We start from the raw sequence: 26,726 nt of genomic DNA, 5'->3' as shown, positions 1-26,726 counted from the left end.
TTTATTTTTTGAATTTACTTGGTATAATAAAAAACATCTTTTCCACATCACCAACGGGGGTAAAGTTTATGGCACGTTTATTCAAAAAATTAAAAAAAAATAATAAAATTTCACCCCCCCACTTTCGAGTCTAAGACCCAAAATATCGATCCTAGGTGAAAAATGATAAGGACCAAAATTGTAAAGTATTAAATTTTCTACAAGTTTGGTTATTACCAATTTCACTCTAAAGTTGAAAATAAGCGAGATATTTACAAAATCAACCTTCTAATTAAAATGGCGGCTAACGCTCCAGGGTTGGAATCCCGAAAATCCGGTTTTAGACTACCCATGACCCTCCAAAACAGTCAAAAAAAAAAAAATCGCTTCCCGGAATTAATTCCATTTCAGCGGCTTTTTCGGGCTCTATTGACTGGGCTAACACGTCATAGCTCAAGAGAGAAGGAAACAGTCGAGACAGCAGATCTGTCTGTCCTTCTCTCCTCGCTCGAAGCTTGCCGAGCGCCGGGCCGGCCGAGCGCGGCCGCCGCGGCCAGCATATATCCCCTCCAGCTGGCTAGTTCGGACACGAACCATTAGCACGGACGCAAACCATGTGCAGTTACCGACCAAAACGACGTACTTAGTTGAGATGCACTTTCTCAGGCGGCGCGTCGGAAAATGCGTTCCCACAAAAAAGGCCGGATATGGCCTCTCTCAGGTTTCTCTCTGACTAGACTCTAGACAGTCTAGACTGTAGGATGAATCATCGACATTGTATATTTATAGGACGGAGCATGCGGCAAGATTTCTTTCATCTTTCGTGTTGAGGGATATAGAAAGAGAGAAGTAGTTGTGTGGGAGCTATAAACTTTTTTTGTTCGTAGTTTTCGCATTTTTTTATAGGTCCCCTGATGGGCTGCGTTCCAAAATTCACTCTGGATGTTGTGGGTAACAAAATCTATAGTTTATGTCACATATACACTGTAGCATTTTAGTTAACTAGAGTGAATTTTGGAACGCAGCCCTGCAAATGCATCCTGCTCGATCTAGGTATTTTTGTTCTTTAAGTTCCTTGATCTCTCGATACGTCATTGTCATTGTTAAAGTAAAGAAGAAAAGATGGGAAACGACCACTACGGAGTGGACGTCGCCCTTTGCCAAGGAGCGACGAGCGGCGGAACTCCACTGCATCGTGCATGATCGTACACGGCTGGGCGCAACTTGGGTTCGTTGGCTCGTTCGCGTTACAGCGCTGTGCACTGTGCAGCGCGTGCAATGGCGTGCAACGCCGCCAGGCGCCAGGTGCTCCTAAGGTGCTCCCGCTCCCGCTCCCGATAGTGTATGTACGTACATACATACGTGCATACATGCGTATGTACGTCGCGCGAGGCGGTGTCGGGGTGTAGACACTGTAGACTGTGTAGTGACTGTAGTGAGTGTAGTGTAGAGTGTGCTTGTGTAGTAGGTCCTGTTGGTGGGTGGTAGGGTAGAGTAGGGTAGGGTAGGGTAGGGGAGTAGGAATTCGGAGTCGGCAATATGGCCGGCCAGATGTGCAGCGGCAGCGGCAGGGTGTCACGGTGGTGTTAGTGCCGCGCGCCAGACTCGTTCTCTCGTTATTTATATGTCGAACTACCGCAAGTCTTGTCCGAATCTCGCGTGTTTTCATGGGCTCGGTGATATACTGTGCAGAAGCAGAAATACGGCTTGCATGAAGGCATAGCATACGCTCACCGGCCAAGCAAACATGAAGTGAGTAACGCTGAAATCTGAACGCATACCATGTACCGTACATCAACCATCAACCATCAACCGTCAACGCGAACGAGAGGGAATGAGAATGAGAGAAGGAGCTTCCTCCGGCCACTCGTCTCTCTTTGCTTTTCGCTTTTCGCTGTCGACGTTTGAATTTCCTCGCGGTTCGGTCGCGCCTCCTGGGCTAGACACGCCAACGACGGCCGCTTGACGGTCAATATTGAATATCGTCCTCCGACCTCCGACCTCCGACCTCCGACGTCTCCGCACTACAGCACTTTACAGCTATTTAATCTTCCGACTGTACACGTATACGATTGTATTTGGACGAAAAGGATCGCGACCTGCGACTAGTGATATCGATCACGCGTCGCGGGTCGCGGGTCGTAGGGCGGGCGCGGACCGTTCCTTTAATTCGACTGTTGTGTTCTTTAAATCCCGACTTCCGATTCGAAAGGGTACAGCCTGCCTGCCTCCCGGCTCCCGGCCAGTCCAGCCTTCCCTTGCCCTCGACGCTCGACGCTCGACGCTCGACAGAGGGCAAGGACCGTAATGATTTTTGACAGCGCGGATTTCGGTAGCGGCGTCGACGTCAACCCATCGCGTCGCGTCGCGTCGACTCGTCGAGGTCGAGGTCGAACAGGCTATGGGGGCGAGTCACGGCTCATGCCGAGAACGTCGAGAACGTTTCCTTCCGCTCAGTCCGCTCCGGGAAAGAAACGCTCTGTACTCGTCGCTCGTCGTATGCGTCAACGGCTTTCACGAGCCCTGCGCTTCGCAGAGCCCTGCGACGAGCCTTTCTCGAAAACAGCGACAAGTCCTTCGTTATGTTCCCTGTTCTCTCGCCCTCGCCATCGTCTCCCTTCTTTCCTCTGCCTTCCCTTGCTTGCGCGGATGCGTCTGTGTGCGACCACCGGCCACCAGCCACCAGCCACCAGCCACGTCTGTCTCGACCCGACTCCGAGTCCGACTTTCCACGACAGCCCGACGCATCTATGATTCTTATGTACGTGCATCTGCCGGCCGGGCCGGGCCGAGCCGAGCCGGACGTCTTTAAACCCTGAACGGGTCCCCGAGGACCCAAGGCCCTATCTCGCGACGCGACTTTTCTCAGCTCGTTTTCTTACCACTTAAATTCTTACCATTCCCACGACAATCGCTTACTTTTCGCAGTAACGAGAGATTACGGTAAACGTATGTGTATGAAGTTAGCATATCAATTGTCAGCATATAAAAAAAAGTAGAGTTCTCTTTGCATACAACCGAGTTCTATAGTTGCTGATAATTTTTGACAATAGTTCTGGTCATTAAATATAAATAAACAAAAGTTGAGAAATGATATGCTAACTTTTCGCCAAGTTAGCATATCATATAATTTTTTCAGAATGAATTTTATAGTTCTTGACGAGTTCTATAGTTCTGTAACATAGTTTTGACCATCAACTATCTCTAACGACGTATTAACACGTATCATCAACTCATCACTCGTACTAGAGTGATATGCTATGCTTCTGCGACAAGTTCTCGGCTCGTTCGAAATTTTAAACAATAGTTCTGAACGAGTGATATGCTGATAACAATTGTTAATAATTATTTAAAGGTTGCCAATGGTCAGAACTGGACGGAACTATCGTCAGGGAGTTCAGAACTATTGTTTAAAATTTCGAAGGAGCCGAAAACTTGTCGCAGAAGCATAGCATATCACTCTAGTACGAGTGATATGCTGATAACACGTGTTAATAATTATTTAAAGGTTGCCAGTGGTCAGAACTGTACGGAACTATGTCAGGGGGTTCAGAACTATTGTTTAAAATTTCGAAGGAGCCGAGAACTTGTCGCAGAAGCATAGCATATCATCACTCTAGTACGAGTGATATGCTGATAACACGTGTTAATAATTATTTAGAGATAGTTAATGGTCAGAACTGTACGGAACTATCGTCAGAGGGTTCAGAACTATTGTTTAAAATTTCGAACGAGCCGAGAACTAGTCGCAGAACCATAGCATATCACTCTAGTACGAGTGATATGCTGATAACACGTGTTAATAATTATTTAGAGATAGTTAATGGTCAGAACTGTACGGAATTATCGTCAGGGAATTTAGAACTGTTGTTTAAAATCTCGAACGAGCCAAGAACTAGTCGCAGAACCATAGCATATCACTCTAGTACGAGTGATATGCTGATAACACGTGTTAATAATTATTTAAAGGTAGCCAGTGGTCAGAACTGTACGGAACTATCGTCAGGAAGTTCAGAACTATTGTTTAAAATTTCGAAGGAGCCGAAAACTTGTCGCAGAAGCATAGCATATCACTCTAGTACGAGTGATATGCTGATAACACGTGTTAATAATTATTTAAAGGTTGCCAGTGGTCAGAACTGTACGGAATTATCGTCAGGGAGTTTAGAACTGTTGTTTAAAATCTCGAACGAGCCAAGAACTAGTCGCAGAACCATAGCATATCACTCTAGTACGAGTGATATGCTGATAACACGTGTTAATAATTATTTAAAGGTTGCCAGTGGTCAGAACTGTACGGAATTATCGTCAGGGAGTTTAGAACTGTTGTTTAAAATCTCGAACGAGCCAAGAACTAGTCGCAGAAGCATAGCATATCACTCTAGTACGAGTGATATGCTGATAACACGTGTTAATAATTATTTAAAGGTTGCCAGTGGTCAGAACTGTACGGAATTATCGTCAGGGAGTTTAGAACTGTTGTTTAAAATCTCGAACGAGCCAAGAACTAGTCGCAGAAGCATAGCATATCACTCTAGTACGAGTGATGAGCTGATGATACGTGTTAATACGTCGTTAGAGATAGTTGATGGTCAAAACTATGTTACAAAACTATAAAACTCGTCGAGAACTATAAAATTCATTCTAAAAAAATTATATGATATGTTGACTTGGCGAAAAGTTAGCATAGCATTTCTCAACTTTTGTTTATTTATATTTAATGACCAAAACTATTGTTAAAAATTATCAGCAACTATACAACTCGGTTGTATGCAAAGAGAACTCTACTTTTTTTTATATGCTGACACGTGATATGCCAACTTCTAACTTCATACACATGGTAAACGTTACAGTTTTATGTTCCGTGGGGCGAAGAAACTGCGATTGCGATAATGTTCGTTCCGAATCTCTTTCAAAGCCGCTGATTCGCGATACTTTTGTTTCTCTGCTGTAAACGTTTCAGACGTTTCGTTTCGCAAAGTTTGCCGAGTGTTTGACAAGCTCAGAGCTTTGTTCGATTCTCTACTACTTTTTGCTACTTTCTACCTGTTTGCAGAAACAAATATTGAAAAGCTGAAAAACTAGGTTTGAGGCTACGCAATCTCAACGTTTCGCTTCAATTCCGCTCGCTCGTATCAGATTGCATCGATGTGTACCGCTGTCGCGAAGCGATCGCGGCACTCGCGGCGCGACCGCGGCGTGATGCTTCAAAAATGCCAAGGTTGAAGATATAGCGCAACGGCTTGTAAGTATAGCGTGCAACTAAAGCGATTTCGATTTCCGCAGAAAAATCTAAAATGCGAAAGTGTCCGGGAGGCCAACATTTGCCAACATTTGTGATCTTTGTATCTATACTTTTTATATATTTCAGATAATGTTCATAATCCAGCACAAATTTACAAATATCGGTTTTAATCGGCCGCGTACCGTGTACCTCGGATAAATATAAGCGGACCGCTTATTAAAGCTAACGAGGAAACAGCCGGAATTGTCCCCTTAGATCTTAATTACTTTTGCACGTGTTATGAATATATGTATTACAAATAAAGTTACGTAAATAAGTATTTTCCATGTGCGCCCCTGCCCCCCTATTCGCGCGTTTTAAACAGTTTAAACATTTAAATAAATGTATTACAACAGTAAACAAAATTTTCCATCGCGTTCAACAATTAATGCTTCGAATAACATACGATCAATATTAATATTTAATAACGAACAAACCGACATTGCGCAGATTTTGTAACCTCGCCTATTGTACCCCATGACTAGCGTGAATTCATAATTACACCATGTTCAGCCAGTATTATATACCATAGCTCAACTCGTCAGCGAAAAAATTCTTGTACCTTGTCTTTGAAAAATAGCACGATAAACACGATAAAAAATCGCGTGTGATTATAAAATTGGTCTAATAATCTCATGTCAGTATTTGTCTAGTAATAGTAGTAACATTACATAATTGTGCATGAAAATAAGAGATGATACCTATATATATATATATATATATATATATATATATATGACATATATATATATGTCTCTCATAAAGCGCGCGTTAAACAATGTTAACAACAATATCAGCGAAACGGATGGAATTCTGATTCAGAATTCTAATTTTGTCGTGCAATGCGCCCCATATCAAGGGAAGATACGAATCGAACGCTTTTCGGCGAAAACGCACGATGCGATGTGACTTGATTCCCGATAATTCTTTTCTTCCGATACCCGGGTTGTTCCATTGATAATTTTCGAATCTTTCCGAGGAATTTGTAGTATATACATCTTTTCGTATAAAAAATTTCCAAGGAAATTATTACTCGCGGTGTGGCCTCGATTTTAAATTTCTTGACAATTGAGAATTGATAATTGACGATACAATCTCTTATTGTCTTGAAATCAAACGAGAGATAAAATCTTACTATCTATAATCGCTTTTTCATTCTCTGTATTGTAGTACTTCATAATTAGGCTTCCTCTACCCAATTCTGCTATTTGCTAAAGAAAAAAAAGTACAAAATTGATTTTCAATTGTTAAGAAAAAAATTTTGATTTAATTCTTTCTAGTTTTCTGAGAAAGTTTTGATTGAGTTTTCTGCGTCAGTTTATTGTGCATCGAATTTTTCAATCGTTAATTAAATTATAGATAATCTAATTAGGATGATTGAAATTTCCTCAGATAAATGTTTAATTAACGATTCAATTTTGATATACAAGTGAAAGTATCGTATTCTCTTCTCCCCAAATATATATATGTCGCATTTCCAACGTCACCAACGTTTCCAAGTACAAATATGTATTACTTTTAGGTGTCCCGTCTAAAGAAAAAGGAAAAAAAAACCAACTCGTTAAGATCATAATCTCAGAGTTTCTTTTTGGTCACTGGGTATCGAGCGTGTGAGACGAAAAGTCAGCGTGGCGAAGGCCGCGAACGACTTCCGCTCAATTCCGCGTCATTCCGTCTTGCTTTCGCGGAGGCGATGGAGGCGTAGCCGAATCTTCTCTCTCGTCCTTATCTTTATATATATATATATACAATATATATATATATATATATATATATATATATATATATATATATCGTCCGCGTTTCGATCCTCCCGCGGCCGATAGATACGTATATGTACGCATAGGTCTCTCATGATGATTTCAGGCGATTTTTCCACCGTCGAGCAGAGTTAATGACCACATCTGGGGAACGACCCACGTATACGCGAACGTTTGTCCGAATAACGTATCGTATATTCACGTCGTGTAATTAGACGTGCGAGTATCCTCCTAACGACTTTGCGACTCGCGACTCATGACTAGGTCAAACCTTCCCGAATCGTGCAAAAGCGTCGTGATAATTTTCGCACTAATAAAAGAAATTCTTCCGCAAAATTATTTATTTAAATACAAATAGCAACGACATTCTATTATAGGTGTTAACACTGTTAACGTTTTTGTCTAATCAATATTTTATTCATGAATTTCACCTTTATTTTTCCTTACAATTAACACCAGTTGGAACTTTAGTACTGTTACCTATTATTAAGACTGTTATGTCAAGATGTTTAATGTTGGGAATTAAAAATTAACAATGGAGGCTTTCAAAAAATTTTTGCTAAGGCGAGCTCGATCGCTAGGTCATTATAACTTGTAGTTAGATATGGCTGAGATCGGTTAGCGATAAAACATTTTATATACCTGCCGGAAATGTTACGTTTTGTGCATTAGCGAGTACGATGATCCGGCATGGGCGGATTACGTTTTCGACGTGTGTGATGCGCGATACGTACGCGTATACACGCGACAACCCCCCGGCCCCGTACACATACTAGGGTATCTCTCCTTATCTCCTACCGAGGAGAGAACAAACCGTCGTATCGTATCCCACTGTCATTTGCTAAACCGTGGGTAAAGCTGCGTAATGGCTTTCAATTTCACCTTCAATAACCGAGCTTAATTAATTTTAATGCTGCGATATGGTGCAGATTGCTCGAGTAACCTACTTTTACCCTCGCTTAATCATCGCTTGGATTCGCAAAGGGAGCTTTGACCTATTTTATCGGATATATTGCAAAAATCGTAATAATGCATAGATGCAAGATATTATTCGAAAGTTCAATAGAACAAACAATTTCAATACACGATAAATTAATAAAAGCAAGACAGACGTTAATTAATAATAAGGCGAAATAATATATATTTCAAGTTTTGCTTATTTCCCAAGTGAATATCCATGAGTATATACAGTTATACACGGGATATGCAACATGGTGATTTTATACCTAGCGTCCTAACAGGTACATATAACCCGAAGGTTGCACGCTCTTTTGTTAAATTTCCATTGTTGCGCTCATTATGCCCATATTGCACCTTGCACCGCGCCGCCGCGCGCCGGTCGGGAAAGATTTTTCCATGTCCGCACTTTCTTACGCACTCTAGCACAGAGAAACGCGCTCCTTTACATACGAGTACGTTCTCTTTACCCGTGCGATATTACTATGCAAACGAAAAAGATGAGACCAATTCGATTCAATTTTGGTTTTGTTCTTGAAATGTAACATAAAAGTACTAAAGACCCCCCCCCCCCGCACAATGAAAAATATAAGGGACAAAAAACAGATATTAGCAATTAGAAATAAGAAATCAGGAATAAAACTAGTGTGTAACATTAATACACGGCTTCCGATAGGTTAAATCTGTTGCCTGTGTTCTTCCCTATTTCTCTTGCCTGTATTTTTCATCGTACATTCAACTTTATTCTTGATTCTTTAGTCCTAATCTCTAATATCTGTTCCTTGTTCCTTTAATTTTTCATTGTGCGGAGGCCCTTACAGATACATTTCTTTGAAATGTTGCTTCTCTCACAAAATCCTTACACGGATCTTGGTAGAATTGATTCTTTATTACATTAGATGCTTCCGAAAATTATTCCGTCTTTACTTTTTATTCAGTAAAGTGGCTGACCAGCAGTGTGTGTGTGTGTGTGTGTGAAGCTGGCGTTCATCATTTTGAGGAAAGGAGAATTATTTTACAATCAACAGAACTGTCAAAAATCGACCGCAGCGTCTATTCACCTATTTACTGATAAAGGCTCCTTTATCGGGGGATAAAAATTATTTAGAAATTAAAAAGACAATGTTTATTGCTAAAACTATTTCTAGAACAAATGTACAACTATAAATCTTTTGAAATCTAGTAATCAATATCAAGAGAATGCCCGTAGGACAAAGTGAGACGCTGCGTGAACTTGACGTCTCATTGTCAGTCAGTTTGTCCTGAGGCACATTTTTTGACCAAAAAACTATTTGTCTAACGGGTCTAACCTATAGAAAACTATAGAGACCTCTCAATACTTATGAGTTTCCACAAAATGATTAAGGAAATAGGAAATGTTACGCCAGCTTCACACATACGCTGACTAACGACTTCGTTACTCGCTGACCTCAAAATCGTTTGCGCATCGTCGGGACGTCGAGTCGTGGAAAATTCGATATAATATATAAAATTTAGAATCTGTCAAAGCTCTGTGTATTAGTCATTCCATTGTTAAAATAAAAAAGAATTGTATTCCGGATTGTACGAGACAACCTGGACGGTCAGGATCCTTAAGATTTAGGGCTCGTGTTACGAGAGTGAGAAAAGACTACTCGAGTGTCGCGAGGCTTGACTTACCTATCCAATTAATGTTGACGCATGGCTACCTACTTGCCATATGCTACTTTCGGTAATCGTATTCGTTTCATCAAGGTGAAACCATGAAGCTATAAGTTTCTTTGGGCATTGAAAGTTTCGCTTTATTCCAAAAAATTACAATAAATTTCCAAGTGACTTTAAATAAACTGAAATAAACTCTCACCGTGTAGTAAATGTGTAGTACAGTGCGTATAGAATGATAGTCCTCTCGGAGGACAGAGGTCTCGAAATACGGAGGCAGTGATCGAATAATTTTTAAGACCGAAATATTTCGCAGAGATGAAATACATGGCATCGCGGCATATATTTTATGATTAATTATTGCAAGTGATATTTCGCTGCAGCAACGAAAGGAATTTGAAGGCGTAAAATAATTTGTAGGAACAGTAATTGTAAGATAGGGGCCTATATCAATTTCCCCGTTATCGGTCTGACGTGTCGGCCAAATTGTTCTGATAAACCATATGTCGCTGAAAACGCGTCAGTGCTCAACGAGTTCCGTCTAAACGTTTTCTTTCGATGAGAGATAGCACATCGATCGCGCAAGTCCGCCGAGCCGAGAATTAATAGAGTCGTCACGATTGGACGCGTCATTGTCGATGCCCGATGGTATAAACCTATAAACGTATAAACCAACCAGCTGTATGAAAGAGAAATGTAATGCGTGCTCGCTTCTCGCTTCTGCGACGCGACGCGGCGCGCGGCGCGCGGCGCGCGGCGCAGCGTAGAATTCGATATCCAATGTCGCGTGTCGCGTGTATCGTCAGTATCGTCACTTGATTCGTCACTGCTTCCTCTCGCGTAGAATACTTTTGTTCTCTCCTTGCCGCGATATACAATGCAACGAGATAATAAAAACGCAACGAAAACCGCGACAATCAGAATTACCATTAAATGCGTATGCAAACGACCGTCCTCTCCAAACGACACAGTCTATTTAAATTGTAATTTACAAGCATATATGAATTATTATTTACGATTTGATCAAGATGTGAATAAAAATGAGATTTATTTTTCTTATAAATTTTATTTGTTCAGATTTATCAAGTCAAAAATTTGAACAAGAAATCAAGATTTTTATCAAGATGAAAGTTTCGACTCTGGACGATTCTGGAGAAATAATGCAGCGTTACGTCGTTCTCTTTCTTATTGATGGACTTTCTTATTGTAAGGTATTTTATATCGCTATTCGCTAGGTACATTCGCGCGATGTACGGCATTTCGTTTGGGAGTCTGTCATCGTTCGTCGAGAGTCCAATTGCGATATTTTCCCGGGATGGTCGACAACGAGATACAATTATATACGGAACAGTGGCGATTATTTCATTCGGTGTTTGGTGAAAGGTATATTAACGCTTCCCTGAGCATTACTGGAAATAAAGCGCATGCACGTTCGCGTGCGATAAGCTTTGTTTGCTGTAGGCTACGTAGTCGCGATTGAGATTTACGGTTGTTTTACACTTTACGCCATGCGAAAAGCAGCTGAGGCAATGCCCTCCGAAACGCATTTGTTCCACTTTTACGTAGTAGGTACATGGCGCTCTCAAACAGTCTGATGGCTCCTACCGGCTGACAGACGAGAGAAAGAGAGAGAGAGAGAGAGAGAGAATCTCGACATTACTTCCGACCGCTGATACACAATGCCGTTCGTGCTTTATGCTCTAAAAGTTCGACATCCGCGCAGAACATAATAAATCCGCGCACGATCAGGAAACGTGACGAATCCGCAACTCTGGAGGAAATGTATAAGAAAGTGCATTATTGCGCATTGTTCATAAACCAACACTTTGCATCTCTCGAAAAACTCTGAGAAAAGTATAAAAAGTATGTAAAAAATAAAACGACGATACCACATAACGAGAAGGAAAACAGTGGACGTATATTTTCAGACCGTCATCAATAATATTCCAAAGATTACGCCTAAAAATGAAACTTGCTCCGTGAAAGGATCGCGGTTGTTTGCGCTCGCTAGCGTTGCCGAAATAATGGAGCTCGATTCATTCTATTTGCGATTTGCGAATCGACATTCGCTCTAATCACGCGTGTTACAACGATATTTAACTCGGACTGCATCACGCGCGCGCTTAGACCGGTAATTGTCGTATGCAAGGCCGGTCTCTGACCTACATAAGTACAAGTACTTGATGTTAATATATGCCGCGCGCGGAGCTGATTGGCAAGATCGCCGAATGCCTCTTGATATCCATCGACAAAAAATTGCAGCCTTTGATTCGATGTCAATAAAGAAGTTTGCGACGATGTTTTACGTATATACTTTAATTTTTTCTTCCATGACACAAGGCTTTTCCACAATCCGATCAATCCATCCGCGATCATCTCGTCATTGATTCGCGAAAATGACGGGTAGCGTTTTTTTTATCTGTTCATCCACACATTATTTGTTCATCGTGCAACGCAAACGTCCTCGAAACGTGGATCGCAACGGATGTTGCGGGCCGACTGTTATCATACTTTGCTCGACCGTGTATACACATACACACGCAGCAGTAGCAGCAGTATATAGCAGCAGCGGCGACGACGGCAGGGGATAGTCAAAGTGGCGGTATCTCGCCACATCCTACCTCGTCCTGTTTTCGTTTTGCCAACGGAAAGAGTGCAGACTGCCTCTCGGCGTCGGCGACTCGGTCCAGTGAAAGCGACAGCGAGCGAGCGCGCGAGCTCCTCCGCGGGTCCCGCGGATATCGCGGATCGCAGACTTTTAATTAAGCCCTGCGCAAGCTGTGCGTACATCTTACTCCGTTTTCGGTCCGTCTCGCGTCGGGTCGGTGTCGTCGCGTCGTCACCGATTTCTGATAATAGGTACGCGGTCCCTGATAATAGCGGTGCGATGATCGGTGCGATAAAATTGATGACTTATTAGCGAGAAGAAGCTCTCGGCGATTATGTGGGACTCCCGCGAAAATTTCTTCTCCAAAATTGGCAGGACGAGATGGTCCTACGAGGCTTATTCGTCCGAGGATCAGGCACAGAGTCAAGACACGTTCGCCAGGATGAGTCCTTCCGTAACAATGCAACAAGAGCCTGCGTCGCAGCAGCGTGTGAATGTGCAACAGCGTACGAGCTATCGCCAGCAACGATCTTCTTGGCAACAGGATAGCCGTTCGTGGTACACGACGCGCACGTCAATTTTCTCCTTCGTCCTTCGCCTTCTTACGCTATCGCGATATTCACAAAGACAAAAAAGTTTGTTTCTTCATAAACAACCGCGACGCCGCTACGCGACAATCTAAACTCTAAAGGATATCTGGAGATAACATTTTTCAGATATTCGTCGATATTATATACGTTCATTTTATTTATGTTATCCGATTTCATGTCCCCCCCCCCTCGCAGAAAAAGTTTTGCATTCATTAGAATGATTATGAAGGGATTGTCAGAAATGCAGAGAAATTGTAAATGGTAAAGATCGATGATAAATCGAACAAACTGTACAATTTGTTTCGTCCATTTGCCGTTCGCGTTGTCACTCGGCCTACTCGGATTACCATTATGCGACTTTCTCGCATGAGCAAAAGCAAAAAGTGATAACGGTGCGATACGTGTGCCGCATGTACCGCCCACGATTCAGCCCGGTGCACGGTGCAACATTCCCGCACATGTCCCTGTTACTTACTTACTTTATTTCGTTGGCTCTTTAAATAAGAAACTGCTTTGATTCATGCAAATATATTCTCTTTACTTTACGTAATCTAATTTTTAATTTCTTTTACTCTAACATCAACAATTAAATTGATTGAAAATCACCGATAACTTGCCACTTTTTAATTGCATGCATAAAACGATTCTCGTCCCGTCTCGCCCTCGAGATCACTCGAGATAACGTAACAAAGTACACAAAAGAGAATATATGCGAATGACCGAAGGAATTAATTGACTAAAACGCAAAAAGAAAATGAATGTTTTGTCATTTACATTACAGCGAAGTGAGCATATCGTCCGCCCGCGCGTCGGTGATGGTGTATGACGACGTGAACAAGAAATGGATACCGAGTGGCAGCTCGTCCGGCCTGTCCAAGGTCCAGCTCTATCACCATCAGGTGAACAATACGTTCCGCGTGGTCGGCAGGAAGCTGCAGGACCACGAGATTGTCATCAACTGTGCGATTCTCAAGGGACTCAAGTACAATCAGGCCACGGTCACGTTTCACCAGTGGCGGGATAACAAGCAAGTCTACGGGCTAAACTTCTCCAGTAAGGACGACGCTGATGCTTTTGCTCGGGCGATGCTCCAGGCACTCGATGTAATTCTCAACATTTTTTTCATCTTGAAGTTTTATTAGAATTAATCCCGGCTTACTGCGGGTTTTACTATCCAATTTTAAATTTGTCGTTTTGGCATTTTTAACATGATGTTTCAAGTTATCGTGGCGGTTTAAGATCGTAACTCGTGTGTGTGTGTGTGTGGGGGGGGGGGAGGGGCGGGGGTGATAACTTTTATTAGGAGAAGCAAAAGTTTCTGACAAACACTTACTTGGATCATCTCGGATGTCCAGAAACGAAAAAACAAACTTGAGGATAAAAAACGAACGTTCACTCGTTATCGTGGGATATCGATTTCAGTTACGACAATTATAATTGCCAATTTGGCTAGGCGTTGTCGTAATTGGATATATCATTGTTAATTAGCTTCTAATTGCACATCGCATCTCGTTGCGATGTTGCGTAGGTGCTGAGCAATGGTAGCAACATATCAAGAAGTCTCGCTCCGGCAACCACCACAACTACTCAACAGCAAACCGCCTATCAACAACAGCAGCAGCAGCAACAGCAAAGCCAACCAACTGCTCAATATGAGGAGGACATGGGATATAGGTACGTCTCGTTCATTTTCTTTCTCGCTTTCAAACGATTTGCAGCGTGACTGTTACCTTATTATAGCAATTATCATCTGTCCAATCGATTCACGTCACGTTTTCGAAATGCAGGCAACCTTGTTTCTCTCTATTTGAAATGTTTTCTTTAAATACAACAAATCAGAGTGTGGAGACATCATCACGAGATTCACGAGATAGTTTTGGTATACATGATGTGGTCGTTTATATATAGTAAAAGCGCGAAAAGTTTATAGGGTGACAACTTACTTTACGGACATAGGCCCATTTCAATTTCCCCATCGTTTACCTGAAGCGAATCACACATCTGTCCTGACTGGTTGCAGTCAAGGTCGTAACGCGCGGATCTCCTTGTCCCTGAGCCATCTGCCTACAGGAGGCCAGACGGCCCTGCCCGTGGGCTCCGCTACCACAACCCCCGAGCACCACGTGACCGTTAGTGGTGCTGTTGGCACCGTTGTTCAAATGGGCTGTGCGCGTGGCTCACCGGGCGATGGACACTCGAGGTGATCTTCCCGTCCTTTTAACCCGTAATAACCTGAATTTCTTAATTAATTGCTATCAAAATTTCTTTTACTCAACATGTAATGCACATTATATAATATATCAAGTGTCTATCTGTATGAATGTCTACCGGGAAGCAATGTCTACAAATATATTGAAAAATACGTTTTATAAAGATTTTTCTAAAACATGCCGTCAAGTTATTGATTTAGTATTGTTGTGTCATGTGACACAATAGCATTAGGTTAATATGGGTTAAAGGTCATGCAGATCTATCTAGGACTCCTGATTCCCTGTAGTAAAGATCGCGGGCATTACCCACGTATTAGAAGAACCGTTTTTTTTTCTATCCACATTTTCTCCTTGCATCTTTTCCCTTCCCCTTTCATGTAGTGAACGTTCCCGAAGAACGTTGTTGCAATTTAGCGGTTTTAATCAACTTCCAACTTCGTTCTCCTCTTTTTTTCTTCTTCTCTCTTCCATACAGTAAATTTACACGCGAGACTCCAGTGAAAGACTTAATGTGAAAACGAGGATCGGGGCAAAAAAATATTTACGCGATGTCGAAAATAAAATCCGCGGAGACTAAGCGGGAGAATTCGCTCCGTCTGTTGCACTCCGCGCCTCTCAAAATAACTCGAATACATTGCGCGACCGAGCTCGACATTTTTTCTTCGGCTTTTCGCGGATGCTTTTCACAAAATTCAGGATACTCGATAAATTCGACATTCAAAATGATTGTCAGATAAGGATCGGCCTAAATATACAAATTTGCCAGGAATAAGAAAACAAGCGATGCGTAGCTATGTTAGCTTGCTCTACATGGAAAGTACCTTGCGCCACATGATGAAAATATAACGGATTATTATCCACTTTACTTCCTTGGTTCGTATAAATTGATATCAATGTTTCAACGCCTATTGACAATAGCTTATGACGTAGAGTAAGAGTATTCTATTATCGCTGAAATATATTTATAGCGAAATAGGAAATAATCTTTGTAGAGCAGTATTATTTAGCATGTTAACGTGCGACACAATTAAATTTACCCGTGCGTTTATATAATTTTTTCTCTTTGTGTCAGTGTAGGAAAATATTTATCAAGCCAGTTAAAGTGAATTTTTAGTACAATCTATCTGTATAGGATTATGTATAAGTGATCTATTATGTCCATTATATTAGTTGGCTGGCCCTATTACGCTTTACATTAATAATGCATTGTGCATTAATGAGAACATGTGTATTTTGTAACTAACTTCAATTTCTATATCTGTGCAGAACCATGACTAGAGAGGACGTGGCAATAATTCAGGAACGCAGAATGTCTCAGCAAAGTCAAGGTATTGTATTTATGTTTTTAGCATAACATGTTTATACATAAGATATAATTTTATAACGGGCACACATGTACGTGTGGAGATTGCAAATGTATTTGAATTGCAAAGATGTTATCCTAAAAAAGGTGTCAAAATTGTATATAATTTACAAATATCTACATGATGTGTGTGTGTGTGTGTGTATATATATATTCAGAAAAAAATATATACATATATATATTCAGAGATCAATTTCTTTGCAGCAACTGCAAGTCCCAATCCCATATCACCGAGCTGTCCATCTGCTGCACAGCAACAGCCGCAACAGCAGCAGCAGCAGCAGCAGCAGCAACAACAACAACAACAACAACAACAATCCGGTCATCATCGAACTTCGTCGGCGCCGCCGGCACCACAACCGCCTCAACAGCAACAACCAGCCTTACAGGGTGTCGCCAATATGGTTCCAGCAGTTCCGCAAATGTCAGCTGGACCGGGAGTCGGTCCCCCGATACCACCGCCTCAGCCGCCGATTGCACCCCCCGCTCCACCATGTCCGCCGACGATGATGAACTTTAGCTCGTCTGCGGCGCCGGCGCCACCGATGATGATGAATCAGTACGCACAATCGCCGTCGTCTCAGTCAAACCTTGCGAATCAACAGTCCCAATGCCAGTCTATTTACGTTACTAATCAAGCAAATCAGTATGGTGCCGCGCCTGCGAGCAATCAATACGCGAGTGCCACTGTTCCTAGCAGTAGCAGCAGTACCGGAAGCGGTGCGGCCTCTGTCGTGGGCCAAAGCCCGAACCAATTTCCGCCGTCCGGCAGTCTGAACAATTTCTACGGTACTAACAGTCAGACGAGCACGTACACTACTGGTGGACCGGTTAATACAGGCCAATATAGTCAGTCGATTGGTAGTCAAGCCGCGCAATATGGTAGCAGCGGTAGTAATCAGTTTGGAAGTAATAGTTCGATAAATCAGTATGCTACCGGTCCGCCACCTGGTCCGTCAAGTCAATACGCGGTCGCGCAACCTGGTCAATCGTACGGCTCCAATATCGTGTCCCAGGCGCAAGCACAGTATGGTGGTACCGGTCAGGTACAAGCGGCTGCCACAGCGGGTACCACGAATCCATATGGGACACCATCAAATTCGGTGAATCAATATGCTAGTAGCGGACACCACACGGCCAGCGCTAACGCTTATGCTCCTATTGCTAGTGGCGGTCCGCCACCGCCTCCGATGGTATCGCTGGCTGGGCCTGCGGCACCACCTCCGCCGCCACCGCCGCCGGTTCCTAACGCTAACACGTCCACCGCCGCTGTCGGTTCCGGTTCATCCGTCAGTTCCTCGAATGATCCTCCGCCTGACACCAACTCATTAGCCGCTGCCCTTCAAGCACGTCTTAAGAAAAAACAGGTAATTTTCTTTTTTTTTTTTTTTTAATTTTAATCTTTTAATTAGACAGAATTATCACTTGTTTGCAGAAATGAGATTTGATGTTATGTTATATTAATAGAAAATAGAAAACACATAAATAGAATAATAACGAACCTTTTTTTTTTTTTTATCAATAGCAACAGTCACAACCAGTAGAGAACAGTGGCTCGAGCACTAGTAGTAGCGGCAGTGGAAGCGGTGGAGGAGGCGGCAATTATGGCACCTTAGGGAGAGGTGGAGGTGGCGGGATGGCTTCCATGATGGACGAAATGGCTAAGACTCTAGCACGCCGACGGGCTGCCGCCGAGAAGAAACAACCCGAGCAACCACCGGTACGTAAACATTTATCATGTAACTTGGATGACAAAAGCATTGGCGTTGAAAGATCGGCAAGAAAAGGAGAGAGGAGAGGAGGAAAGAGAGAGAGAGAGGGAGAAGAAAGCACTAATCGAACAATTTCTTTTATAGGAACCGGAAAGTTCGCCAGATAAGAAGTCTTGGGATAAGAACAATGCGTCGAATATCAAGTTCCCCAATGGCGCCGAGTCGCCGAAATCGGTACGCAAGAGGTTCGGTTCGGCTTCGGAGGACACTCTCCTCAAAGTAAACGGTGTTAACGATGGAACTTCGCTCACCGCGCAAGAGATGGAGGCCTTCAAGGTGGAAATAATTAAAGAAGTGCGGAAAGAATTCCAGAAAATGAAGCAAGAAATAATCGATGGTATGGACATGTTGTATATTGCTACAACAGTGCAAAATTAAATTAACTTAATAACTTGATGGATGTAAATACAAAAATGTTTGCTTTATGTGAAATATTTTATATTTCCAGCTGTAAGAACAGAACTGAATAAGAGATAAAGAAGATGATAAAGAGGAAATAAAGAGGATATAAAATCAAGCTCTCGAAAGTGAAAAAAGGAGACGAAACAGAAAAAAAGTTAAGGAGAGTTATACGACTAGATTGCTCGATATCAAAGTGGTGTCATTGAGAACCACGTACAGGTTTTTACAACATATTTACGAGAATGTAATGTGATTACATTCATGTATATCGAACATTTATGTGTAAGTAAATTAATCTTAGTGTCTTAAGTGACGGTAATTTTTTGTTATTTACTACATAAATATCGTAACAAAACGTTGAATCAATTGAGTTTCAATTTCTACAGTTTACAAACTAATTGATTTGTTTACATGCATAAAGAGTTACGAGAAATCTTTACAGATTCTGAGCGAGAGAAATACTTCAATGAAAATATAAATCAAGTACATGCACAATGAAATACTATTATAGCTTCGTAGTATAAAAGGATATCGATAAAGACCAAAAAATGGTGTATTATTTATAACATAAATGAGAGAGATATCGATTTCTATACATAAATATCTATTATAATATTCTCATTTCTCTCTCTCTCTCTCCCTCCCCCTCCTTTCCCCTCTTCTGTTTTCCCCATCTCTTCTCCTGCTTTTTTTCTCGACAAGTTTATAGTCAAGGCCGATCAAATGAGAAATTTTATCATCAAAATTTTCAGAAAAAAACTCAATTATTTCAACGTTCAAGTTACGCATCGTATATTTTTTATTGCATATGATTAGACAGAGTTTCTCGTATGTTGAAACATTCTTTTACATAAGGACGATCTCATCATAGAACATTCTATGTAGAATTCTTTCACCAATGACGTGGCATGTGTTTTCTTCGCATTTTTATTTTTGTTTTTTATTTTATCGAGGCCATGTCGTACGCTACCATCTTAATTTATGCAGAGCCCGTTGCGTTATCGATTTTTGTCATGATGATTTGAATGAATTTTGAAAATTAAACAGATGAATACATTCCAAGAAACACACCTCGTTCTTCGATAATCTCTTATGCGGGGTCTACAATGCGAGTCGTAAGTCTAAAGTCGTAAAAAACTGACCAATCACATTTGATTATTCTTTTCAAATTCGACTGTAATTGGTCACGTTCTTACGACTTTAGACTTATGACTCGCCGTGTAGACCCCGTATTAGACATGTTGAACGTTGTATATAGCAATAAAGACGATAGACGGATGCCACGATCGTTGATTGTGAAATTCTCGAGAACATTGCGCTTAAATGATATATATCTATAGTTGAGAAATCTCCGTGTTAGTTTATTCTTAGATATCCTATATCTAAATTCCGATTCACGTTTTTCATACGTTTAATATGACGAGTTGTTCTTCAGGAAAACTACTGTCGTACATTGAAGATACTGCTACACATTGAAAATACTTTCCGAAAATTTTCTTGAAATCCGGCATTTATAATTATAACTTTATAGCTTTTTCCATGTTTAGTAACAACTTTTATCCAACTTGCTTTCAACGAGCACTTTTATTTAGACACGGAATTTAGCACTTTTATTTAGATTTGGTTTGCACATTCACGCGCACGAATGAGTTGCTAAACATCCGTACGATAAATAATTTACTTTTTATATTATCCTTCTCGAGGCTCTATTTACTTTATTTTACATTCTCAATGCGTCCGAACCGTCATCGTAACCAAATTTTTACGCGAAAAACTCTGATTTTTATTAATTTATTAGTCAAAATTGCGATATACAATAATTATGCTTGATTCATTCATTATTATGACGAAATTTTCTACGTCAAAACAACGGCATAAGGTATACTTAGAGACCCTCTAATCAGAGACTGGCCATAAGGGGGCTACTTTTGATTGGTCTGCCATTTTTCTTCAAAAACAAGAGAAAGAAAGAGAAAGAGATATTAAGAGAGAAAGAGAAATCAATATGAATGTATATCGCTTTCTCTTTCTCTCTTATATCTTTCTCTTTCGCAGGATTTTAAAGAAATCGCTTGATGGCCAGTCTCTGATTATAGGGTCTCTAGGTATACCTGACGAACATCTATGGAAAAAATCACGCTCCTAATGAAAAATAATTTAATCGGTAATTTAAAAAATTTTTTTAAATATAATTAGATATACATATATGTATATATATAAAATATTATTTAATAACAGATATTTGTCTCTTATACAAATTAATATTCATTGTTAGATAGAAGAAAAGAACAATCTTTTGTGTAACATAATCCGACATTTGTCATTGACAATGAGTCAAGTTACATATTATGTGCGAAAGATCGCATTACATATAAATTGCCTTTTTATCTGACACCAATCGGTCAATTTTTGTACAAGTGTTTCATTAATGTCCGATAAAACGTTGACCATGAATAATATGGTGGAATAGCATGTATATCTACCCATTTTTTATCTCCCAAATGGATGAAATCCATTTTGTACGTGAATTTTGCCTTGGTACTCGCTACCAATTCTCGTAACTTCGAAGGCTGAATTTTACACGGTTTTTTTTATTACGCAATGCTTTACTGCACTTTATTACGTACGGTTTTATTACATTGACACGCTAGCTTACGATAAGCCTAATCATAAGAACTCTTGATAATCATTCCGAAGGAATTAGATGAAAGACAATTTCTAGTCGAATCATCGGAGTGAGAGATATAATATCGCAAGGAAAGATATAAAATTTTGACAGCAAGCGTCGATAAAGCTTATATTTTTAAATCACCTAAATATCGCATTTATCACTTATCGATGTTTTTATCGATTATCTTTTTTTTTTATCTTTCACTTAAATATTGATTATAATTTTACCTAGTGTATTCGATACGCGCGTTTAACATTTACTTCCTTCCCGTACCCCTGCGCGAGATAATGATTTTTGCCTTCCAAGGCGCATCTATCATTCCCGGGATGCATCGAATGTTTTGATCGTTTTGATCGTTTTGATAATTGAGAGACACAAATGCACGAGTGCGCGCAATTATCTTTTTATATATTGTAGTATACATACTTCTTTCCTTTCACCTTTTTTATTTCTCGAGGCATTCCTTTCCGCTTCTCTTTACTACATATTTTATACTCCATTACCTTTGTACATATAAATTTATCTACGCGTGGATCTTCCATTATAATGTGTATTTATTTTATTCATCTTTTCTCTTTCTTGTTCTTTCTTTCATTTTTTTTCTTAAATTGAGCTGTCAGTGCACGAGAGAGGGAGAAAATGCGAAAATATTGACAAAAAGTCTCTCGAAGGACAAGATCTTTTTCGAATGTCCCTCTAGCCACGACTTCAGACGACTCGTTCTCTATTATCGTCGCTTACGTCCTGCGCTTTTCCTTTCATCTCTGTCCTTTTACTTTTCTCCCTGTCTTCCTTCTTTCCTTTCTTCCTTCCAATATAAAGAATGTTTTACGTAATTCGCCCTGTATCATAATGACAGAATCTGCCGAATTTCGAGACGATTCTTTCTCAATTTCAAAGAAAAAAAAATCATTGTTTGTCACTTTTAATATTTAATGTTAAATATTATGATAATTAAAAAGTCTCAAGTTAATTTTATTTACATAAATTAAATCTAAAATTAAAGAGAAAGACGAAAGAGAGAGAAAGAGAGAAATATGTATTATATAATAATTAAAAATAAACTATATACATATATAATAGAGGAGTATTTTAAAATAAAGATATATATGTGTGTGTATATTATATTTATGTTATATTTATTATACGTTTCTCTCTGAAGCTTAATTCAGAAGAAAAAAGTTTTTTATTACTTAATCGTTCATAACTCGAGAAGCATATTGGCATATCGATAATTTTCATTGAGGAAGAATCTACTCCAAATTTTGCTCGTAGAATCTGTTGTTAAAATTAAGCACAATCGTTGTAAAGCATCGTGTATATTTACGTGTATATTACGCACGTATATAACTGCGCGTTAATAGGTAATATTTGCTTCTTTTCTTTCTTTACACGCGGCTGATGTCTGCCGTTCAACGCATTTCTATCGCGTCATTACAGTCTATAGACGATGTTTAGACTACGCATTATCAAAGTTGCGATATGCATATTAGCCGCGCATACTTTTTTTGCACTTACAGTATATTAAGTATATGCGTATATTATAGTAAAACTATAATTTTCATATCATAGTCTTAACGCGAGTATTAAGAGTGTTTTTGTGTTAAGATTAAAAAAGTTATTTAAGGAGAGCGGGCCAAAAAGGCTTGGCTAATAATGAGGAGAACGGTGATAAAAAGAATTGTCGCGATCAAAGCCGTTAATAAGCACTGTGTATCGTCAAGTTAAAATGTCAACGATCGAATGCATGAACGACTCTAAATTCGACACATTTAAAACGAGTGAAATCAGCGACGAAGATTTTTAATGATTTAATTCGCGTCCTCTCATCTATTTCTTCCCAATTTTCAACAAGCGATTCTAAAATTCTATAATATGTATATGTATATATATATTTCATCGCATGAATACAGTGTTTCAGATTCCGCGCTGTGTGTGTGTGTGTGTGTGTGTGTGTGTGTGTGTGTGTGTGTGTTGTGTGTTTTCTTACGTTTCTATTAAGAATTATTATTTATTACTTTTTAAGCGATAAATGTACAAGTAATAGAAAATTGACGAATAAACACGATCTCGGGCACTTTTGAAGTTTAACGTGCAATGAGAATTAATTAATTTCATTAAAATACAAGCCTAATGTATTCACAATTGGTAATGTAATGACAAGTGGACAATGTAATTTTACAAAAAAAAATCTGCACGCATTTTCCATAATATATGTTTGTGCAACATTCAATAATTTATTATTAAAAATTAATTAATTAATCAATCAACTGTTGCCGGCTTCACTCGTGCCATGCGAGTGAAAATGTTGGTGTTTAAGCTATATGGTTAGAAACGTGTGTGCGGAATGACTGCGGATTGACATGCGTAAACATTAATTAATATTAAGTTGTGTCGTAAGCATCACGATACCACGAAGACTCGTACCTTCCACGGTATCCTTCACTTTTAAACTTGTCGCTTCGTCCTGCCTTCGATATAACGATATAAGTGATATGTGAAAGAATCGCGTATATTTATCGCGTAACATTAGAGACCATGAATTGGGACGAGCGACCTGCACGCGATACGATACCGTAACATGTGGTTTTCTAGTTTAACGATCAAATGCATATTCAGATAAAATTTCTGAATCGTCGATATTTCGATTTATAATTACGTATAAAATTCGCGCAAGGCGAAAAGCGAGGAAAAGTGACTTTTGTCATGTAAGATAAAATACGCCGATAATTACCCGATAATGCACAAAGCGTAATCACGAGGCGCGAATGAAGGCGTCGAAACTGTTTAGCTTTTGCGTGTAAGAGAGAAGACAACTGTTTGAAATCGATATATAATTAAGTTTGGATTTCTGGATGATAGAGATAGGATCGCGTGTGAAAAGGCATCTCCATGTTGTCCTTGTCATGGAAAGAACGATCTGTATATGAGTACGTAAAGTACATTTTTGCAGCATCGAACACACGTTGAACTCGATAAAATTGTTGTTGCCGAATGGGGCCGAAAGGAGCGCGTGCGAGGATACATGCGATGCGAATCATAAGTCGCTGTTGTTGGCATGCCGAACTTTACCTCGAATTGTGATATGTTGTGCTGAATGATCGCGTGTGAATCAAACAGCGTCCGTCAACAGCCATCGACTGCCAAACCCTCGAGATTTCTCTCATAGATTCCTCGCAGCGTGCGTTTTAGCGTTCGGAGCTTACAGGCGAGAAAGAGAGAGAGAGAGAGAGAGACAAAGAGCAGCTCGTCGTTTACCAGTATATCGTGTAATCCTGTAATTAGCGCGTTTTTCACAAACAATTGACTTTTTTAAATTCTTTTCATGCGAGGTGGGGAGAATCTACAAGTACTTGTACAAGTACGACTTGTACTTGTTAACCGTTGTTGATCATCATTATATATGACGACCACATCTCGATCTTATTCGGTGCTGAGGAATCTGACGGTAGTACTCTTTCAATAACAATTTTATAACGCACATTTACTTTGATCATTTCTCCGAGATTAGACCTAAACACTCGTTAATTCTTTTACCCTTTCCTAGTCCTTTTTTTTGCAAATAATTCATTTTTCGCACAAACACAAGAGCTAAATGCTAAATCATGAGCTGTGATGACGCGCAAGCACCGAAGGAGTCGCGAACGGTTTACTTTTCTGAAAGTGGACGAGACGAGCTCAAGGATGCCGCGAAGTTAATGTAATAATATTTTAAGTGAATGAGATAAAGAGCGACAAAACTACTTTGTATCGAAAGATACGTTCTTTTAATTGTAGCGAAAGCGCAAACTACAGCGAGCACCGAATATGGCTACTACTTCGTTTCGTAAGACGTATCTTGAAAATATTTATATGTAAATGAATGACAAAACAATAAAAAGAGTATACGCTGTACAAACCTGTCCTTTTTACGTAATGTAAATAAATTTTTATCATGTAACAAGTCATCGTGAGTGTGTGTGTGTGTGTGTATGTGAGAGAGAGATTGGAGTAAGGAAAGGCTGTTTGAGTCAGTTAAAGAAAAAATCGCATTAAAAATGTTCAAGACGTGAAATTTTCAAAAGCCCCATGACTAAAAAAGCCCCTCCCTACCCTGAACATTGAAAAGCTCATCTCTCTCTCTCTCTCAAAAATTTGTTATCCAATTTTTTCTTTAATAATTGACTCAATCAACACCTCTTTACACTATAGCAGAAATAAAATGTTGCAACAACTCATGGGGGAATATAAGTATAACTTTTTCTCCTTTTAAAATCAAAAGTTGATAGATTTCGAGTTTGCGTGTTTTTACGCACGCAATATACATATATAAGGTATATATCGCGCGAATGAAATATTTTTCGAAGCTATTTTTAGATGAGCGTCATCGCGTTTATGCGCTATCTATACAGCTGAAACGAAAGCGATCGCCACGTTGTTTCTTATACGATCCGAAGAAAATTATTGATTGGATATTAAGGATACTTCTAATATCAAATTTCAATTAAAAATTTCAAATAAAAGTACGATAACCGTAAGTACTTGAGTAAGGTATTCAATGTGATTCGGTAAAAGAATAATATTATATAATATGTAATAAAACGGGAATATATAAACGAGAGAGATAAAACATAGTTGGTACAAGTTTTAATTATAAAATTTAAAAGAATCATATTTGAGTCCTGGTGAAAAAGATGGTACGAAAGCTTACGGCATATTGCAAGACAATGCACAATGCACGTCAATTATCCGGCTCAATTCGATCGATTTTCTTTTCACTATATATATATTATCACAATTATTCGGGCTCGCTTGTGTCATCCGAGGTTAAAAAAACCAAGTTCAATATCTAACGTATTATACGATATGATTGTAGCATCGCAACTATTTACAACGATGATGGATCTTTTATTGCATCATCGGCACGTGCTGACTCAATCTTCGGCACGTAGTCCACATACATATACATATCTTTTTCGATTACATGATTATTTACATTGATGTAATTTTTCGTAATTTATATCGTCAATATTTAAAGACCATGCAACTTATAATCAGATTCTAATTCAGTATTCACACACAACCATCTCAAGACCTAAATCTGTAAACAAAGAACAAAATTAATAAAATTTAATAAACAACGAAGGTAATGTCTTAAAAACATGAATTTTTTTTAAATATTTTTTGGTATTACACGCTTCTACAGTGAAACTATTTCTTTCTTTTTGTAATCTCTATACATTCTTTTGCAGAAAATATTTTAATTCTTTTTCCTTCTTTTGCCTCCAACTATATAAGTATAAAACATCTAGTTTGAGGATATCTTTATTATTTTGTTTGAAACGCTAAACGCGTGTAATAATATATAACGAAACGATGTAGCTTAAAAGAACAAATCTTATTCTACATATGTCAATTGTCAAGGTAGCGGCGGATGACTCGTCGCGAGGTCGCTGGGTGAGGCGGTGATGAAGTGGCGAGGTGAGGACGGTGAGGCCGGGTGAGGGGTG

The 26,726-nt window shown here is 39.8% G+C and overlaps 2 protein-coding genes across 4 annotated transcripts in view; one reads left to right on the top strand and one right to left on the bottom strand.

Moving 5' to 3' along the window:
* Ash1 (uncharacterized) overlaps window positions 1-26,726 on the bottom strand; it is a 44,432-nt gene that overhangs the window by 12,271 nt on the left and 5,435 nt on the right. The window lies entirely within an intron of this gene.
* Ena (ENAH actin regulator enabled) lies at window positions 1,154-25,450 on the top strand. Of its 3 annotated transcripts, none has more exons than XM_071781004.1 (9): window positions 1,154-1,731; window positions 13,601-13,922; window positions 14,348-14,493; window positions 14,840-15,019; window positions 16,296-16,357; window positions 16,597-17,759; window positions 17,918-18,112; window positions 18,249-18,501; window positions 18,613-25,450. In XM_071781004.1, exons 1-9 carry the CDS (start codon window positions 1,727-1,729, stop codon window positions 18,639-18,641), a joined length of 2,355 nt encoding a protein of 784 aa, XP_071637105.1. In that variant the 5' UTR covers window positions 1,154-1,726; the 3' UTR covers window positions 18,642-25,450. The 3 variants fall into 3 exon arrangements, with proteins under 3 accessions (XP_071637105.1, XP_071637102.1, XP_071637104.1); XM_071781001.1 differs by lacking the exon at window positions 1,154-1,731 and adding an exon at window positions 12,254-12,787; XM_071781003.1 differs by lacking the exons at window positions 1,154-1,731; window positions 14,840-15,019 and adding an exon at window positions 12,268-12,787.

The sequence above is a fragment of the Temnothorax longispinosus genome, chromosome 6 (assembly GCF_030848805.1).
Source record: "Temnothorax longispinosus isolate EJ_2023e chromosome 6, Tlon_JGU_v1, whole genome shotgun sequence".
Taxonomy (NCBI): domain Eukaryota; kingdom Metazoa; phylum Arthropoda; class Insecta; order Hymenoptera; family Formicidae; genus Temnothorax; species Temnothorax longispinosus.
This window is presented reverse-complemented; position numbering and strand designations above follow the sequence as displayed.

Bases quoted from the DNA above. Each gene is read 5' to 3' on its own strand.
- Ena (XM_071781001.1), top strand. From the start codon at position 12,564: ATGTGGGACTCCCGCGAAAATTTCTTCTCCAAAATTGGCAGGACGAGA. The intron at 14,494-14,839 runs GTACGTCTCGTT...GACTGGTTGCAG, and splicing joins GAGGAGGACATGGGATATAG to TCAAGGTCGTAACGCGCGGA. The intron at 18,113-18,248 runs GTACGTAAACAT...TTTCTTTTATAG, and splicing joins AACAACCCGAGCAACCACCG to GAACCGGAAAGTTCGCCAGA.